Source organism: Mycetomoellerius zeteki, unplaced genomic scaffold (assembly GCF_001594055.1).
Source record: "Mycetomoellerius zeteki isolate Tzet28-1 unplaced genomic scaffold, Tzet1.0 scaffold367, whole genome shotgun sequence".
Lineage (NCBI taxonomy): Eukaryota > Metazoa > Arthropoda > Insecta > Hymenoptera > Formicidae > Mycetomoellerius > Mycetomoellerius zeteki.
In genome coordinates, this window is record NW_017257357.1 from 88,036 (window position 1) to 109,442 (window position 21,407).

At 33.0% G+C, this 21,407-nt stretch overlaps 1 protein-coding gene and 1 long non-coding RNA gene across 7 annotated transcripts in view; one reads left to right on the forward strand and one right to left on the reverse strand.

Annotated features, from left to right (window-relative positions):
• The window catches only part of LOC108725915 (uncharacterized), a 14,042-nt gene extending 12,682 nt beyond the window's left edge, over positions 1–1,360 (forward strand). The window contains exon 3 of the long non-coding RNA XR_001936773.1: positions 1,291–1,360. This is a non-coding gene — a long non-coding RNA (uncharacterized lncRNA). The remainder of the gene's footprint in view (positions 1–1,290) is intronic.
• Positions 1–12,007, reverse strand: part of LOC108725914 (uncharacterized) — a 12,742-nt gene extending 735 nt beyond the window's left edge. The window contains exons 1-7 of one of the 6 annotated variants that reach the window (XM_018453218.1): positions 11,858–12,007; positions 7,953–8,434; positions 6,023–6,605; positions 5,282–5,839; positions 4,122–4,247; positions 3,241–3,376; positions 690–855 (exon numbers count right to left, since the gene is read on the reverse strand). In XM_018453218.1, coding sequence (XP_018308720.1) covers positions 690–855; positions 3,241–3,376; positions 4,122–4,247; positions 5,282–5,839; positions 6,023–6,605; positions 7,953–8,434; positions 11,858–11,911 — 2,105 coding nt within the window. In that variant the 5' untranslated portion in view covers positions 11,912–12,007. Of the gene's footprint in view, positions 1–689; positions 856–3,229; positions 3,377–4,121; positions 4,248–5,272; positions 5,840–6,022; positions 6,606–7,952; positions 8,456–10,764; positions 10,988–11,857 lie in introns of those variants that run through there. The other 5 variants (XM_018453216.1, XM_018453220.1, XM_018453219.1 and 2 more) reach the window with 5 other exon arrangements.
• Positions 12,008–21,407: the final 9,400 nt, after the last annotated feature.

Sequence of the window (21,407 nt, forward strand, 5' to 3'; positions counted from 1 at the left end):
AAATAATGCTACATAATTTCATAGATCGCATTAATTTTATAAAGGAATTTAGAAGTTACTTATTATATCTTTTATATTATTTTACATACCAAAAACAGCAATTTTTTCAAAAAACCAATTTTTCAGAAAAAACCGAAATTTTTCCGGTTTTTTTCCAGCAATTTGAAAAAAACGGCTATTTTAAAATTATAATTAAAATGTAATAAATAATTATTACACAATAGGATTTCCAACTTTTCTAATTTAAAATGATCCTATTATTTGTTTATTTGAATATTAAAAAAATTAAATTTTGACACTAAAAAATATGTAATATTATAATCTAGCAATAATACTTAAAATTTATATCATTTTATATTATTTTTATATTTTAATTTTTATAAAAATTTGTATTGTGTAAAAAGTATCTCAAAACTATTGCAATTATTTTTCATTCATGAGTTTTTCACTAAATTTTTTGAGTCAGTTTTTTTTAAACAAAACTAAAGTTATAAATGTATGTACTGAGATATCATAACAAATAAATTAACTATTTATTTTTCTTTTCTGTTCGAAGTTTCCTCGACACTTTTTATTTTAATTTTTTTAAATAATTGGTTTATTAATAGAATTATCGATAGCGTGCCATATAACAATGTCGAAATATATGCAAATCTTCTGTATTACAAATGAAGTGATTTGTGACTTACGTAAGAGTAGTTTGACGATTCAACACGGCGGCGGTAGGTAATGCGAGAGGCGAGTGTGCATGCCCTAATTGTGTTCCAGTTGGTGTACCTACAGGAAGACAATGCTCTTCGACTCCTCTATCACCCCCACCCCCGCTTGCGTACATATTCAACTGCAACGAGTCCACTGCAATATCAATAAAAAGACAATATCGATCACAATTACTTCGCTCGTCACATTTCACATATACTCATCATGTTCTTGAATTACTTTTAACTTCTTTTAACAAACGATATGTATATATATGAATTGTATTTCAAGAAGATGTATGCATTATTCATGATATTACTCTATATGTCTAAATTTGTATATTTCTAATAATACATTTGTTTACGTATTTTCATAATATATTTTCGTTAATTATAGATACATATTGATACTTAAATTATAAAGATTTAACGATCACGGATCAGCTGATAGCTTTTTATCACAAATGTGAATATTCGAGATCTCAAATATTCATCAAATAATCCATACGATTATTAATCGACTTTAATCCTTATTTTGCCGTTTACTTAAAAAGTGCTCCAAGGTTGTAACGTGATTTTTGAGGAAGATAAGCGTAGAGGAAGATCACCAATACTGACATAGGTCTTCTAAAGCGACATCTCCTTATTTCTTAGAAACTAACTTTCGCACTTTATTAATACTAACAAAAACGTGATCTGTTTAGCTAATTAAAGAAGTACAAACTCATAATTTATATATTTGTGGCTTATTTCTATACCATATCAGCTAAAAACAAATTCTATGAATTCGAGAAGAAAATTCTTACAGTGTTCTTTTGCAAATTGCGTAATTAAAATAATAGTGACTGTATTATTGATAATATTATGTCATTTTAAATGTTTATAGTTTCATAAATTAGTTTTTCTTACAGAATAGGATATATCTTTATTTATAGAATAGGAATGTTGGCATTATTACCTACTATGTCAGTTTTGGAGCCCATTTTGTCAGACGCTCATTTTTGCATAACTTATGAAAAACTTAATTATTGCAAAATTGCAAACAGTATTATAAAAACTGCTTATACTATCTGTGATAGAAGACACTTTTTAGTTTGTATTTCTGTTTTTGAAGTTGCATTTTTACCTTTTGTTTAAGAAATATTGTCTAAAAACAAAGTGGTATGTCGATATTGGTGACCTTCCTCTATATAATTCGAATAAAATTTTTTGAATTTTTCTTCGCTTTTATTTATTTTATATATTTTCAGCTTTGCAAAGCTGAAGGATTTTGACTATATGCGACAGCAATGCCCGATTCGTTAAGTTAAGAGAACACATAACGGTTTAATTATTGTATTGCTAATTTTTTGGTCGATCGCTTTCTATAATTTTACATGTGCATTAGTTATGTCGATCAATTTGTTAATTTTATTATGATCTCACGTGTGAGAAAATATCGACGCACCGAAGCTAATGTCCTATACCTCCCTCCCGCATATCTCACGTGCGTATCTTCGAGTTAATCTCCCATCGATGACAAGTATATGTTGGTCGCTATCAGAATACATTCCGAGCTTTGACCAATCCGAGGCACTATCAGTTGTTGTGTGCTCTCATCGGAGCTTCCCCGACCCTCCTTCATGTACTTACACATGTACACGTGTACACGCGATCGTGTGTTTAGTCGGCCATCACGATTGTCGATGGACGTGGACGGGAATTATTGGCTGATCGTTCCATGAAGAATATTTGTACGCGGAAAAACCGATTAGTTATTATTTACACGGTGATAGCAGTGGTAAAAATAATTTTTAGCTCCAAATTTAAACTGCACTTGATAATAATATATTTTAAATAATATTTTTAATGATAAAATGGTTTATAAAATGGTATATTTTTAGCGATTGTTTATATAACTACTTAAATAATAAGATATTAAATATAATTTTATAATAGTTCTATGTCATTATATCATAATTGTTTTAAAATTATTCGCTGATTTTAAATTCTTATTAACATCTAATTATTAATACTTTTATATATAAAAATTATTAACATAAAAAATTATTAAATTGTTTATCAATTTAATAAGTGATATTATTACTCTGGCTCTGTTTGTGAATATGTTTCAGGATGAAAAAGATTTCGGTGCAGTTTGCAGAATCAAATATGTATATAAATTCACATAAAAATATTTAAGAACTAATTGTAAGATCCGCTTTGAACGAATATAGGAATTTCTCTTATTTAATGTAGGAGAATATAGGAATTTCTCTTATTTAATTTAATTTCTCTTTTTTAATTCTCTTGTTTAATTACATGATAGTTTTGCATACAAATATATTCCTGAAAGTATCTTACTCACTCCTATCTGCAGGTACATCTAATTAGCCTAACTAATGTTCGTAAAAATGAAAATATACAAGATATTATTGTCTACTGAAAAATTTTGGCGAAGAAAAAAATGAATATGATATCACGTATAATTGTTAAAATATAAACTAATGGAAGGTATTAGTAAAAATTAACTATATAATGGACTTGCTCACCGAAGACTCACCAAGTAGACTGGACTTGATATCGGTCTTATGGATGCCACTAGGACCGGGTAGATTTCCAGTGATGCTCGAGTGGTTCTTCGGTTTCCTCTTCCGCGTCTGTATTCCTTCCTTTTTCATACTTAAAGGCCTATTCACCTGTTTGCATCAATCTGATTATATTTCTATATGAGAAGTGTGTGTGTGTGTTTCTAAAAATTATTTATTTCTAATATTCTCTGACTGGCTAAAGCATAAAATCGCTCATATTTTGAACTTTTGTACCATGATTAATAAAAATAAAAAAGGTTAGAGAGAACAGTCATTGTTTCTATCAAGGTATGAACAGTACAGTCACGCATTGATCTCTGTTTTAATTAAATTTGTTGTTACGATCGTTTGCACAGATTCGCGCGATAATCTGTGCTCCTCTTCAACATCGAGACGGGGTCGTCTCACGTGTGTAAAAACAATCAAGTTGTCGTTATCGCGGTTAGCAATCATAAAAAGGCTGATAACAACGCGCTGACCAGTTCGCAGTAAGATTAATGTTAATTAAAAAAATTTCTCTACTGCTTTCTTGATGTTTTTATATCGCGCGAGAAACATTATTATAGTAATTCTTAGAACATTACTCGGAAACACCACCGATAAGAAAAGGAAATTTTACTCTTTGTGTGAGTTTTACTTTTAACTATATTTTTAAATGATTAAGAATTAAATAATTAAGAAGTTCATAATGAGTTTTTGGCTACATTGTTGTCTTTTAGCTACGTTATTATTATTTGATTTTACAATATTTATTAATAAAAACAAAGAGTTGATTGAAAAATTTCTATTCAAATGAGGTACGAATGAAAAGCATTTAACGTAAATAATTTTGTTACATGATTTCAAAACTTACGTTATGTAACTTAAAATAAAGGCCGCACGCATTGCAGACTGGCTCACCATTATTGTTTCGTCTCCAAAGGGTTGTGTTGCTTGTCCTACAATTTGCACATTGTACTCCTGTTCTTCGTACATTAGCCTACAATATGAAAAAGTATTTCACATCAACACATAAATACATATCAATGACTAAGTAATGTAGTGCACATAAATAAATTTATTATGTGTAAAACATTAAATTACAGAATTAAGTATTATTTATTTCGCGAACAATGTATGTACTATCTTCTGTCTTCTCTCTTTCTCTCTCTTTTGCTTATGTTTGATAATTTAAAAAAAATTAAAATATATTTTATTAATTTAAAAGGAACTCGCGAGAGAACTCGTCGCTCTCGATGACGACATAAAATGTTGCGTTGCCGTCAAGAAACAGGGAGTATTTGAAGAATCGAGACAACGAAATGGGAGTGCTCAGAGCAAGAAAAATAGAGCAAACAACCGCCGACGAGTCCCGTAGTGATTATTTGCTCGAGATAACGTTCCTCTTCCCTCTGTCTTTAGTAACGGTAGAAGGAAACGGTGGAGAGAGGCAGAGGGCGCGAGAATGTTACTTAATATCGAAGCCACATTCACTTCATAGGTGAGAAATTTATCAGGGTAAATATCAGTGGCCTCATTTTAGCAGTGGTCAAACGGCTTTCGGCAATATATTAAATATTTGAATGTGAGAGCAGCAAACAGTATTTAATCTTCCTTTCATCCTTTTCAATATGTACAATATATTGTTCAGTAGATTCGAAATGTTATATATTAAAAATGATTAGAAAAGAGGAAGAGAAAAACAAAGATTCAGTTACGGATAATTCGAGAGTCGTTTTAAAAAAAAATAGTATTCAAATTCCAATTCTAATTATGCACATTTATAACTTTTTAAATACTTTTTAATTTCTTTACATTTTTGTAATATAGTTTATAATAGTTTCTAATATAGGTTGCAATAAATTATATACTTCAATTCTTGTAACTTGAATAATATAATATACAAATTGCATTCTCTTCATTTAGCTTAATTATCCGGACTCTTGAAATCTATACAAAAATTAATATTTGAAAAATTAGATTACAGTATACACAGTTAGATTACAATAATCACGTGATTCGCACAGTGTTTACCGGTGCAACCGATTGCTTCGGTTTGGTGCATCGCATAGGTGGTCTATTGACGCCGTTCATCTTATTGTAGAGCCCACAAGCATTGCAAAGATAATGACCAGTGCCATCCCTTCTCCATAATGGTGTCATGCTGGCTGCGCAATTAACACATTCTTTGGGTTCCGTTGTTATGACGGCCCCTTCGAATCCCTCCTGAGCACCGGAAAGCGGAAGGGTAGTCCACCCAGGAGATGGTCCATTTGCGCTCGTGGAAACGTTGTATCCACCGCTACAGTTGGAATAGAGTTGCACGTTAGCAGCATCGTTGACGGAGATCGTAGCGATGCCTGGATAACTCTGGACATACTCCAAAGGGGGAGGAGTACTGCCACTTGACCAATAAGGATCACTTGAGGAAGGTTTCACGTATTGATATGACGTCGGTACTGTGCTGTACAGAGTCACTTGGGAATTTGGTGAACCGGGCTGTTCGTAGTGTAAGGGAACCGCTCGAGTGGCGGTCAAGGATGATGCTAATGTGGGATCGCTCTTCATGTATGCGCTGTCAGATGACTCTACCTATTAAACGCGAAACATAAATTTTCTCGGTTTAAAAATTAAGGGAAAACTGATCAATAAAAATTTTTATAAATTTTTGAGTAAAAGGGTGATTAAAATACATAAAAGTAACAATATTTAAAGTAAAATAATTGAAACAATATATAAAATATATTATTCAAATAACTGACCGCGTTTTCTCACCTCGGTAACTCTCGAGCTAAGTTGCGCTGCTGGTGGATATGCCAAGATCACAGAATCTCCTGGCTTGGTGTAACTATACGTTGGCGTCTGTTGAAAAGTTTCGCCAACAGATAAATACTGTGTGTATTGAACGGGTTGTGTGGGTGGAATAGCGACTGTTTCTAGCGTGGTGTATGTATTAGAAGCTTTGATGGTTTCCGCAGCAGCCGCAGCTTCGGCATCGTACTTGACAACACCGTCGGCATAACTGGTTGCTACGAGCTGTTGCTGATTGGCACGTATACTATCGATTGGCGGTGAATATGGTGCGGGTGATCCGAGATGGACTGTAGATCCTGATTGCGTAACGATCGAGGCGTCATAGTCTTCCGTCGTGGTCAGAACTGGTGATGTTTGATATCTTCCACCATTTGGCCCAGGGGTTTGATGATTTTCGGGAGGACTGAATCTTTGGTGTCCCGCCTGCTGAGTTCGTCGATGGTCCGGTACTTGTACGGTGATGACATGGTTCTCTCTTCGGACTTCATGTCCGTCGGAGTAAGCATATATCCGATCTATTCTTTCTGACGCAGGCGTTTCGTATCTTCATGCGAAGAAGTAATAGAATAGAATAGAATTTTATTCGCTTCAGCATATTTACAAGCCAAGAAGAGGATTACAATTTGCTTGTATTGGTTTACAATTTTTTCTTAACTCATTCATCTATTCATACTTTTCGCTCGCTCTCGTTTATTTATCCTTCCTATTTCCTACAATTTTATTTGTCCTACATTACTTAACTATCTTTTAAAATCCCAGCCTTACTCACAACTTTTGTTTATCTCCTAACTTTCTTTTTTACTGTCTTAATTATTCTTTTTAGCTCACTCGTCTTTACTTACAATATCTTAACTTGCTAACCTCGGCATACACTCTATCTACATTACTTCCCTTCTATTTTGCTTAAGCCTAAACTTCTAATATTATTCTTTTCCTTGACATTTCTTTCTAATATCAATATTATTCCTTAACTCTTATCCTTCCTCTCCTCTCTTCTTTTCTTTTTCTTCTCTCTAATTTTTAAAATTTCCTACTCCTACACTGAGAGAAAACTAAATAGTTCTAGCAACTATAAATTTGGCAACTTTTGCAATTGAAGTACCTGTAACTAGTTTTACAAAGTAATAGAAACTAAAGTAGTGCTGAATGTCATAAAAATATAGTCACGGTAACAAATTGTATGCACTATTAATTGGTAATGAAATAGTGACTCAACTACATTGAGTAGTTACTTGGACTTCATGCAAATAGATATAACAATTACATTTTTCTAGTTTAGACAAAAATTTTTTAAATGTCGCTCAGTACGAGTAGTACGCGGCTTTGTCACCAGAGGGACGTAGCGGAGTTCAGTTTTTCCTAAGAAGGAAACCACTCAGCTTACAATAAAAGGCGCAGCGTTGGTTTCAAACTTGGAAGACAAAAATAAATAAGAAATGCATACACAAATTTGTAACTATGTATTATAAAGCTTTAATAAGAGAACAATAAGTAAATTAAGTGAACTAAGAAAATATAGTAATATTAACCATTTATAAATTGATTATATGGTTAATGTACTATATTTTCTTAGTTCACTTAATCTAGTATTTTTATTAGAATTTAATAATATGTATATAGTTGAGGCGCTATTTCACTACAAATTTATAGTTACTGATACGACTTTTTTCTCTGAGTGTAACTCCTCAAATCTTCCGCTCATCTCTTTGCATTCTTTCACATGGTGCTCTATATTATCTACGTCTGTTCCACAGAAAACACGCCTTCTCTCTTCTTCTCTTAACCAATATTTATTTTTCTCTTCTAAATTTTATTAGCAAAAAAGTAATATTTGTCTACAGATATTTTCTCGATCAGTTTTTGAGTCTATCGCTTTTTCTATTATTCTTACCTGGGTGGTTCTTTAACCGTAAGTGTGATGGTAGCATCGGAGGCTTCAGAAACTTCAACTTGAACTTCCTGTCCGCTGCTAGTAGCATAAACGACACGTTGCTGATCCGTCGGTCGTTGCTGGTCCTCAGCGCTCGTATGGGAAATCTGCACGTAATGCTGCTGCGTTTGATGAGCTTGTTCCTCTTGGAAATTACGTTGTTGGGCTTGTTCGTGTTGCTCATTTCTCTGTTGGAGTCCCTGATGAAGACTCCCATTAACCGAATTCGAATCTGGAGATTCCGGATCAACTTCGGCAATTCCCTCAGTTATATGACCAGCGGTCGTAATCGTTCTCACATGTCTTCTAGTCGTTATTACGCTTTGAGGACTTCTAGTTGTGTGGTCTTCAGTTCCAGAAACTTGCGATGAATTATCATCCACATGATGATTATCCCATTCCATCTTGATCTCTTGTTTTACCAATGTTTCTTTCATTACGTCCTGAATAAAACGGAAGTTCCACTTTAGGAACAACATAAATAATTGAATATTTAATTCCATGTATATCCAAACAAATCTCAATCGCATCAGCGATTTCATCGGTATTTTCGACGAGATGTCTTTATATTTTACGTTCATTTCATTAAATATTTCTCTCTCTCTCTCTCTCTCTTTCTCTCTCTCTTCGTGGGAGAAATATTATAATTCTGAAAACAATATAAAGAGTATAAAGGGCATATAAGACTCAAATATAAAAAATTATTTTAAACCATGAAGTTAAAAAAGAAATACGTATAATATATAATATCTTTTAATTAATAAAAATCAAATATAATTAATAATATAACATGTTTCGATCCTTCGATTAGGTCCTCTTCAGATATATAGAAAACGCAATGATATTACCACAATAAGACAATGTAGAAAGACATAGATTATGGTAACATCATTGCGTTTTCTATATATCTGAAGAGGACCTAATCGAAAAATCGAAATATGTTATGTTATTAATTATATTTGATTTTTATTAATTAAAGAATATTATATTATATGTATTTCTTTTTTAACTTCACGATTTAAAATAATTTTTCATATTTGACTCTTATATGCCCTTTACACTCTTTATATTGTTTTCTAAATTAAGAGTCCTTTGTTCTTATTTTTAAAATATTATAATTCTATTCGTATCCTTCGTACTGGGAATAATTAAAAAATATCTTATCTTTAATATTATATTAACATTATATTACGTTATTAATTACGCATATAGCTTATCGAAAAGATAAATACAAGAATCTTTCACGGTCTCCCAATTTTTTTTTTAGTAGCGTAATATAAATGGCAGACAACGACACGACCACGTGCGAAAATTCGCGCGCAAAGACACCAGAATAACGTTATCATCGTGATAACAAAACGGTATAAGTAAAATCATATATCGGATTTTTAACCGGATAACAGATGAGATCGATGTCTAGGTCGGCAATCCCGCAGGAAACTTTTACTTTCATCGATAACTTTCGTTCTAAAGAAAAAAATACCGTTGTAGATGATTTGCTATATTAATTAATTATTAAAAGAATCGCTGACATTTAATATATTCCATATTATTTGATCTTGTAAAAACAAATTTATTTTTTAAGAGAAAGAAAAATTTTAAGTAATAGATATATATGATAATTATATAGCAAGCAAGTTTGAGATGTTGTTATCATGGTGTTTTATTTTGATGTTTAATAAGGATTTGATAATAACATATAAAATTAATTAAAAATCTATATGAGAGAGAGAGAGAGAGAGAGAGAGAGAAAATTAACACGACGAAATAATTTCATATTGATTATATCTTAAATAAGTTTCTACTAAATCAAGTAATAATCTGTTCGTCAAAAGATAATCGATCAACGGGATGAAAGCTAACGGTCCTTCGGGTCCTATTAGTCATTCTTTCAGGGGAATCCTCAAGGCACGCGACACGGAATAGTTTCAGCTCGCAGGTAAGAATACATAGGATGACAAGTAGTGAAGAGGGTAGAGGAGAGGGAAAGGACCAGGGACACACCTCGTTCGTCTCGGGAAAAAATGCGAGAGGCACTGTTTGTCCTGCGTCACACTTCCGTTCAGCAATGTCAAGTTTCGACTTCCGGCGAGAGCACGCGATGGCTCTCTTTCTTTGGCAAAGACCTCCACGACTTCCGCTATATCTCGTCGGCGATGATCTCGTAATCTGATGACTTCGATGTCGTGAACGTTAAATCGAATCATAATGCGATGATGATGATAAGTTGCAAATGTGATAGCAGTGAATTGAATAAAAAAAAATTTGTTATAATAAATTTAAGTAAAATAATCGGAAAAAATTATTTATCATGCGATGACAATTTTATTTCTATCATAATTGAAATTTAATAAGTGTTTCTCTTCAATCTTTAATAAAACGTTGAATATTGAAGAAAACACACAGCATGTGGAACCGTATTCTCATTATTTTAAAGATTAAAGATGTGAAAATACCTACTGATCTATTAAGAGATGCATAGTTTTCGTAATCGACAAAAAATTATTTTAGATTTCAATTTCAATAAACGGAGTGACCGCAAATTTATGTTATAACGAATAAATTTTTAAATAACGATTTGAATAACTCCTAGCGTTGTTAATATATTTGTTAACGTCAACGTCTAATTTTATGATGCAAGTATATATCGTAGTTTTATTTAAAAAACTTTAAAAATATCTTTGATTATAACACAATGAATCATTCAGAATACTCGATATTTCTCTACGTCTTTTTCGAATTTTATTTGCGCAAAGTAATCACTCCTTGGTACCTCATTCGCTGTGTGTCGCATTTGAGCTTTACGTTGGATTTTTTCTGTTCTCGTAATCTGCAATCCCACGCACCAAATACACTCTGGTCCCTGAGACCAGACTCAGAGATACACTTGACTCGATAGCATCAAACAGACGGTACGTACACTCGGAAATATTCGCGGATCGATGATGAGAATGTCGGAAGAGAGAGAAAGAGAGAGAGAAAGAATAGACGCTTCGTCGGTGGGAAGCGCTTTGCAACTGACGATGGTAAGAGAGATGATTCGCCTTGGTGTCCCACAAAGAGACGGAAGGAAAGAGGTGGAATCGTAGCTACGTCGGTAAGTTTCTACTGCTTGGCTTCAGACGAGGCAATGCATTCTACTTGTCGTTGCGTTCGTCAACGAGTAGCGAGCAGAGAGTGACAAAGTATGTATATGTACGTATGTATATATGAAAGAGAGAGAGAGAGAAGGAAAGAGAAGGAATGAGAAAGAAACAGAGAAAAGCTGTATGGAGAACATGCAGCAACAATTTAGATGGACACCAACACCAGCGGGAGCGACCGATTGGGCGGATCCTCGCGTCTCATTGGTCAGTCGATTGCGAGATTCTCTGCGGCTATTCTCACATGCTGTTATTGCCGCAAGAATCGATCATGCTTCTCGTTTTTTGAGCAATACGATGCAAAAATCTGGTATAAGATTTTCCACATTTTATTTACACCTGCAATTCCAGTTCAGTTTTGTCTTTTCTTTTCTGCCGACATTACACTTATCTATCTCTAAATGTAGAAAATGTGTATCTAAAAATGAACGAGTTTATTCTTTCAATAACGAAATTAAAAATCTTCCTATTAATAATAGTTTGCATAAAATACCACAAACTTAAAACATTCTTTTCCCAGAATAATATTTTTGATATTTTTAGTATTTTCTGTTTCTATAGTTCGGTAAACATTTTTTACGCAACCGTTCGTTAGTTATATAGATACTGTTAAAATCCAACGAGGCCGTACGTTTATAATTCTGTCCAGCCGGATTGGACGAATTATACACAGTATGGTCCGGGGAGAAAAAGGTCGCAGAGGGAGTTCGTTTGTTTGCTTACTGATAAATGCGATGAAGCGACGACAAGAGATAGCGAGGGACGGCGAGGAAACATGTCCACGAGATCTTGTCGTCATCGTCGGCCATCGTTGCTAATGCCTTGCATCGCCATTTTGTAGCGGCAACAGCTTAACCGTAGGGGGATGATGATTCATCCGTATACACTGACTAGTTAGGAAAAGGGATTGCTATGACAGATTTGTAATATTATCTCGGTTTAATATAACAGAAGATAGGAATGGAAAATATTTATTCCGGAATTATAAAATTTACCATTTAATTATACAGATTACGTTCATAACGTTTGTCTCTAATTTTTAATAAGTATATTCCAGTGATATATATATATATATATTTACATATACATCAATTAGATAACAAATACAAATTGTCCGAAATTTAATAAATTATTCTTTATGTATGGATTTTTTAAACAATTTATGAAATTGACCAAAAATGGAAACTTGTCATTTGTCATAAATTTCTAATGTTGGGGACATTAAGTTTTTTTATAACTAATTTTAAAGTGACGATTTTTACAGGATGTACATGATAAACCAATATTTTAAAATAATGAGAAATAAAAACAAGCATATTTATGGTAACACATACATATTTATGGATATTTTTATTATAAAAAAGTTTCCTACAAAAAATTACACAAACTTCCACACGAGCTTTAGTGGCTTTTCCAGATCGTTGGATCAGGCGAAGAGATCCCATCCCCTAGCTATCTCACTCTTTTGCATTTTTTCTTCTGGGAGTGTAGAAGGATTCCACCAAGATATCGAATGTGAATATTTTGCACAACTGAATTGTGCAACCACCATCACAACGAATGATATACTTCAGTGCACTTAACGTAAAGTGGAATATTCGTTCGATATTCTTTGTGTCACTAAAGGGACTTATGTGAAAGTTTGATAATTTTTCGTAAAAGATTTTTTTAGTTTTTCTTTACAAATAAAAGTACTCAGAAATATGTATCTGTGTTCGTTTTTATTTCTCATCATTTCAAATACTGAGGTATTATTCATCATACATATCCTGTATAATAAGACATATTATACGAATATAGAAAAAAAATTTTCAAGTCTTTTTTTATTATAATGCTGTATAAAAAAATACGTAATAAATCGAAATTATATTAATTGTTTACGGTATAAAATTGTACTGTATGACTACAATGATAATATTGACATGATTTGTATAAAATAAATGCGAAAATATCTGAATAAAAGCGAACTGAATAACGATTTAAAAAATAGATAATTTTTAGCACAGTGATACGCCGCGCGATTAATCATTATTCAACCTTGAAATAGGACAGAAAAAAAATTGCAATTATATCATACGAACAGCATACGGAAGAGTCATCTTAAGATAATGACTATTACTTGCGTCATCGTGCACCTGATTCATTTCTGCAAACGAAACGTCATCGACAACGAAAACCGTAACAATTTTTGATAATTACAAATAAGTATGACACAAAATTAACTCCTTATAGTCAAACCAAACTCACTCTCTCTCTCTCTCTCTCTCTCTCTCTCTCTCTCTCTCTCTCTAACTTTATTCTGCCTATATCCAAATATAAATTAAAAAAGATTAAAGAGGAATTTTCTTACAGAACAGGAAATAGAATAAAGTGACTTCAAATTGATGTAGAAATTTCATGAACGATATTTTTTCAAATAATTTCCATTATTAATTGCCGAAGTTAAACTAAATTGATCTATCATATATAATTAAATGTTTCCTAATATATTCCTCAAATCAATTAATAATGCGAGTTTGACAAGAGGCAGTTAAGATAAAGGGACACATCTGTCGTCATAAATTTGCACGATCGATATGAACTACGGGAGGATTGCTTTAAATCGCAATTCAAGAAAGAAACAAATATATATTTTCGGGTCGAACCTTTGAACGCATGGAATTGTCTGGAATGGCGTACGTGACGCTGTTGGATATTTCTACCTGCGATCGTAACGATACCACTAAGTGTGCCCGCTCGATAGAAATCAAGAGCACATTCACACACACACACACACACACACACACACGGTATTCCTCTTGAAACAATATTTCTCTGATAAGAGCTATTACGAGCTACGACAAAAGAAAAAGAGATTATACGCAATTGCAACACTAAAAGTATGGTGGGACAAATCAAAGCTCTGTTAATTTTAAAATAACTTTTTCGTTAAATCGTGCACTGATTAGATCACAAGATATTTTTCAAAGAATAAGAAAATAACACGATTTTGCCAGGAAAGAAATTTTAAAACTTACGTTATTTATCATATAATTATATAACACAAAAATATATGAATAAGTGAAGTCAAGAATTTCATATTAATGCAATAATTGTTTATCTACATTTATAATTATTATTTGAATATATATTTAAAATAATGAAATTTGATTTTATGATTTTATTAAAAATTATTAAATAAAGTAGTAGTATTATGCTCTAAGAGTTAGAAGGAATTTTATAATAAAGTTCTAATAAATAAATGATGCATAAATTTATACACGTTTCTTTCTCTATTAAAGAAGATTAATGATATTTATTTTCTCTCCCCCCTTTTTTCGTATTTTTCAGTTCTTGTGTAGTCTCTTTTCTGTTTGTACGATATATTTATTAATCTAGTTATCATTAATAAAAGCAATTACAAAAATAGGTATAATAAGCTTCCAACAGAATCATAAAAACCAATTCCTCTTTTTCCTAAGACCCAATGTTTCGATAAAGTAACAATTTAATAGAAGTTTGAAAACGCATCGGTGTAGATTAGTTTACATAGTACAGTTACGTTAAACTACCTGCATACAGAGCTATAATGGGCGAAGTTTGGTGATTATTCAATTTTACAATCATGTTATGTCGCGGAGTAAGCAAACAGTACTCGACAAACAAGAGGTAACTGCGACATGTGATGTATAATGCACGAAAGATTTTTCAGCGACGCAATGACGCACAATCAAATTCTGACAAAAGTTCATAAGTGAAACTGTTTCTTTAAAAGAAATAAAAACTATGTTACAAAAACACTTAAGCTATTGAGTAAGCGTTGAGTTCAAATACCTAGCTAAGACATTCCTCAAGTATAAGATAACGATTCGGTATTGTATATAATTCATTTTTTGTACATAATTTCTAACATTTTATGAATTCTTGTATGTTATATAATGTTTCGTACAGTGTTTAATTTTGTACATCTTGCATTAAATATCTCAAATTAATTCTTAATGAACTAAGATTTTAAATTAATTGATGTTAATTAAATAAAATTGAACAATTAATTTAATAGTATTGTCATTTGACAGCATTAAATAAATATAGATTTAAAATAATCACTATATCGTTATGTAAAACTTTTTTGCATATCACGCATTTCGTGCCTTCTCTGTAATTGATTTTTGTCAAGACATAACCTTATTATTTTATATAAAAAAAGTTCGTGGCTGTATATAATAATTACGATAAATTTTTGTCCATATATATATATATCCATATATAATATAGTTATGAATAGGACGAACAAAACAGATAGAGGAAATAGAAGGTAAGAGGTTGAAGATACAAGATTACTTGAATGAAGATACTAGGACCGATACACAAAGCGTCACGTTGTACATCGGCGATGGGGAGGCGCTTGTGGTACCGCCACGCTGTCAAAATAAACGGCACTATCGCGATTTATCTCGTTTCCCATGATAATATAAGAGATAAAACTGCATCCTTACATTAGCTAGTATATCAGCTAAAATGATAATTTCAGTCGTCGGATTCGCCAGGAGCGCGTAGGGCCGCTCCTACTCTCTTCAGTCGCGCCGATCTATGGATTTCCCCGAATGAATCTCGTCGGGGATTCACAAAAATGAGCCAGGAAATTTACTTTAACCCGAAGTGCATTGTGTGAGATCGATTACCACAAATAAGTATAACTTAAAAAAATGCAACGGAAGAGATCGTTTGAGTTCGTGTTTATCTTATGGCTACCTAAAAGAAATTTCTGAAGTGTTACGTAACGACAGTGTGAGCAATTCTTAAAATAAATTTTTCGTAGATTTTCATCTAAGAAAGTTATTTGATGTATAAGGGGAAAATTTACAGATTTACAATTAAAGTGAGTAATTCATGAAGCACACAAACGTGAATGAGTGTTCAGTCTAATAAAAAAGATACGAAAAATTGTCAGCAACTCTGCAAGTGATGACATAAATGAAATATGTGCGCGTTGAGAATTGCTGCATTATGCTTGAAAATTAATACGTCACGAATTTTTGTATTTTTCTAAGGCAAACATGATGGAAATAAAAATCGAACGAGCAAAGAGGATTTACGTCACTAAACGGGGCGCGAACACGTCGAGGCCATTTTCTTTATCAGCCATGTAGAAGTCCCTTATCATCATACACGAAAAAAAAATACAGGTGTGTGTAGATGCGTGATTGGCGTACGTGTGTACGTGAAAATCCGTATCACTGGGAATCTACGCGAAAATGATGTCTTATTTACGCCTGTTGACATCATGCAGTTCAAAGTATACTGATATATATGGTGTCGTAAATCGAATGTTCTTTTCAGTATAGCTTTTTTGATCTATACAGAAGTTTTTTGTATTAATGAAAATATCGACATTCTTATTGCTTTCCAATTTCCATTGTTGCGTATCTCTATAATTAAATTTAAATTAAAATTTTATTAAAATTGAAAAAATAGATTCTTTTCAAATATGCGTTTAAAGGATTATGCGATTTTAGCTTGAAATTATAGTTTAGCATTGTAGTTTTACAATAACAGATCAAAGAGACTTCTCAAGATGCAATACAACAGATAATGATAGCGCTAAGTTCTTCTCAGATCTTATTGAATACAAAGAAGTCAATAAAACTTTATTGCAATTTGACATCGTTTTGTAATCAAGTATAGTGCACGCTCGTGCACTAAAATGGCGAACATAGAAGTCCTTTATGGTATGTGTTTAAATGACTCGACGGTGATGTCTCACGTCCGCAACGCGTGTAAAGATGAAGAAGGTTTTACAGCGCAATTACTGAAATTTACAACGAGACAGAACTGTCTCAATTTTAACGTCGACGGGATTAACATCGCGCTACAACCGCGTTGTGCAAATACAAGTTTCATGTTCATTGTTTTCGTTGCAAATATAGTGCGCCCGTTTGTCGTAACATATTCGGAAAATAGATTCTAGAGAACAAAGATATTTATAATACTTACAATGACTCAAACATTTCAATAAAAAACGTTTGAAAAAATATTGAAAAAATGTCGGAACTTTTATTATCTAAAAATCATCTATTGTCCCTCAAACAGAAAAAATGAGACACATGGTACGATTACAGTGATGTTTGCATTTCTGCAGTGTATAACGAAGAGACCCGAAACTTTTTATTCCAATATTTGTATATCGAACACTCGACCTGTACGAATGGAACATCACAAGACCTTGAAAAAATGATTTATTGGGATAACATTCGTACCACTTTTTTCAAACAATCTTTGATGAAAACGAATTTTTACAAGAGATCATATTAGTAAAATCCATTATAATATACGCTTTGCATATTATGTGTTCATTCTTATTATAAATAATTCAAATTTACACATATTAAATCTAGTGTAATATTTCTCAAATGAATTTCAAGTGAATTTTTTAAAGTTTTTAAATAAAGTTTTAATTTCGTACTTAGTGATTCCTTATTCAATAGTGCAAATTAGGAAAACGCTAGAAAATTATGCAATTTTTTACAGAGAGAATTCTACTAAATGAATATTCTACGTGCGAGTACTTCACACTTGCCAAAAGATAAAATCGTAAGATACTTTTAAACTTTTAAAGTTTAAAATATTCTTTTCTGGTTACCGTCTTTTGATTGTCAAAAAATTTTTAACTGTTCAAATGGACAAAGAAGCAAAGAATCCCGATTGTCACTATTTTCTTATATATTTCTGTGATACGTGAATGATGTGATATTTTTCGAAGATAAACTTTGTTACTTCCGAATAAATTGACACAATAATCGAAGGAAGACGTCGCCGCCGACGGCGTGAAAGTCGATCGCGATGCGAGGACCAATAATTAACGTACACGACAAACAGTATTATCGTCATTGCCTGATATTATTCCCATTATCTTATATGTACGGCGGCTATGTGCTTAATGATTAATAAAATATTATCTGCGCTCAGGGTATATCTCTCTCTTCCTGGCGACAAATAGTTTCGTTCCAGACACCGCGAGAAGCACCGATGCCGATGTCGTGCAATTTGTGATCTACAGGTGAATATAAGATTAAAGTCGATCGTATTCGAAAATAGAACATATCGCGAACGTAATTCGAAAAAAGGCATTCGTAAAATAAAAAGACATTCCTATGGGAGTGTGAAGATGACTCTTTAGTGGCTTTCGAGACATGTCATGATTGATGTAAAATTGAAAAATTCTCCCAAGTATTTGCAATCCAAAATTTAAGGGAAATAAAATTAGAAGTAGCATCAATGAATATATACCGAGCATGTGATATCGTGAGTGGAAAAAAATTGGACAATATTTGAAACAGTAGGTGCGTCAGAAATATAATATAAATATTGATAGGAGCATAAGTGCAAAATGAAAATATGATAAATTAAATGTGAATAATATGTGGAATTTTATAAAGAAAGTGTCTTGAATATGCATTTTTATCTTGTAAGAAGGTCGGTCCATCGAAATCTTCCGTCGTAAGTATGCACATCGAAATAATCCAATGTTATCGATTAATATTTATATATCGACGATATTTTTACAATCGAGCAATTTAGACATCGTCATTTGGGATGTGTCTCGCTCGCAAACCAGATACAGGTGAATTAATTAAACATTAAAATAATTAATATACTGTAAGTGAGAGTGCTCAAAGATCTGCAAATATTCTCGATCGCACTTGTATATGTTGTGTATGTATATATCATGCTTAATGAGCTCATATGCAATTTCAACGATTCGTGATGGTAATATTGTTCGCACCGAACGCACATGCGATGTCGTTGAGTGGTAAAACAGATGAATCGACATAACACCAAGGTGAATCAAGACTTTGAAGAAGAGAAATGAGAGAAAATCTGCGAGAAAGAGACAGAGAGAGCCAGAGGGAAAAAGAGAAATACGGATGAATCGAATCGGTAAGGACTGCGTCTAGATTTCAACGTCGAGATCGCATCGATGAGGAGGAGGAAGCGGGCCGCGTACAAAACACAAGTGTCGGAACGGACCGAACATAAAACACAAGTGTTCCTTTCGTATACGGCATTACTGGCATTACGGATGTTCGCTTTCATTTGGCTCCTTCTCGCATGCGTTTCTTTCTCTCTCTTTTAATAGTGATCAGGTAAAATCGCGCTAGACGATCCGCTGCTCCTGAATCAATAGCCTGAATCCCATAAGTCTTTCTATACACACACACACATATATATATATTTCGCTTGTATCTATCAAAAATGGAATTATAAAGTATGAACTTTGGACTTTATTGGACTTTAATATCTTTTTTATATTTTAATAACGTCTATTGCAATTATTTTTGTACTGTTAAATTATGTTAAATTATAGTTATATGTATATCTATGTATAACTCCATAATATTAAATTTATATTAATATCAATTAGAAATTCTTTTAGGTTACTATCATAAAGTTAATAATCGCTTAAAATATTAAACAATGAGACCTTTTCATCTATTACAGATATACGTGAGAGAAGACTGTTAATAAAAAAAAATTAACTATTTCATTTTTATCTAATAATTAATTTTAATTATTAATTTCTCGTCATTTGAATTATTCCTAAATCTATTAACTATATAAATAAATTGATTTAGTATCATTGAGACCATGATTCATTTACTAACACGCTGTATGACCCGGCATCGCGTTGCCGGTTTCTGACAACGGACGAAATCAATACGATCGTAAGATCGCGAACAGAACGATAAAGGGTTTTAACTTACAAATGAAATGGAGGAGAAAGATGAGGCAGAAACGTCGAAGAAGAGAGCGGCTATGTGGAAAACTCCTCTTGGAACTACTCGCAACTCTGTACTCTGTACTCGGCGCTCCACGACGTGCTCCGACGTTCTTGGAGCTCGCTCCTCGTCGTTACTGCGTCTACGAGTGAGTTTGTGAGCGAGACACGCACACGGCGCGCGCTTGACACAGGTGCGCTTCCACGAGGAGAGCGAGGAGGCTTGCTACTCTTCGTCGTCGTGATCGTCGTCGTTGGAACTGCCGCCTGGTAGCGCAAGATCAAAGCTTCGATTTTATCCGAGAGCCGTCAAATATTAACTGATGACGATTAGAAAGCAACTGCTGCCGCCGTGTTGTACTGCGTCGGAATCCCTTCTGCGGACGCCATATTGGTACCGGTGCTCGTCAGCGTTTCGCTCTTCTACAGACCTCCGTGAAGCTGGCACCTCATCTTTAAAATTTTGAAAAAATAAGCAGAGTTCTGATCGCCCCCCAAAGAGTTCTACAATTCTATAACAAATTTAAGAAGAGTTCCATTGATTAAAGGAGTGAAAACAACATTTAAAGTAACGGGGGGGCCAACTTCACAATTCTGCAACTTTGAAGGGCTATAACTTCTAAACAGTTCATTTTAGCTGATCTACGTGCAAAGAGTTCTAACGATTATCCTTCATAATCATATAGCTAAGACCGCAAACAGAAAAGTATGAGTTCTGGTAGAAGTTATAGCCCCCCGAAGAGTTCTAACGATTACCCTTAACGATCGATGCTGTAAAATCAATATCTGAATCGTTAGAACTCTTCGAGGAGCTACCAGAATTCTCATGAAAATACCAAATTTCCAAAATCAAATTTTTTTAACATTGTTTTTTGAAAAAAAAATTTTTTTTGGAAATACGTCATTCCATTGTGAGTTCTGATGGCCCCCCGAAGAGAATTCTAACGATTATCCTTCATAATCATATAGCTAAGACCGCAAACAGAAAAGTTCTAACGCCTTGAAGTGGACAAATTCAAAATCTGAAACTTCAAAGTCCCAGAACTTTTTCAGATATTGATTTTACAGCATCGGTCGTTAAGGGTAATCGTTATAACTTTTCGGGGGGGCTACCAGAACTTGTGTCAGAATGTCAAATGTAAAAAAAAATTTTATTAAAATTTTTTTTTTTAATTTTGGAAATCCATTATTTTCTCGGGAGTTCTGATAGCCCCTCAAAGAGTTCTATCGATTATTCTCTGTAGATCAACGTGTTAAAATGAACTGTTTAGAAGTTATAGCCCTTCAAAGTTGCAGAATTGTGAAATTGACTCCCCCATTACTTTAAATGTTGTTTTCCTTTAATCAATGGAACTCTTCTTAAATTTGTTATAGAACTCTAGAACTCTTTGGGAGGCGACCAGAACTCTGCTTATTTTTTTAAAATTTTAAAGATAAGGTGCCAGCTTCACAGAGGTCGTCTGCTGTGATGGTGAGTTGCGAATAAAATAAAGATGGCACACCCACAACAATAAAGAA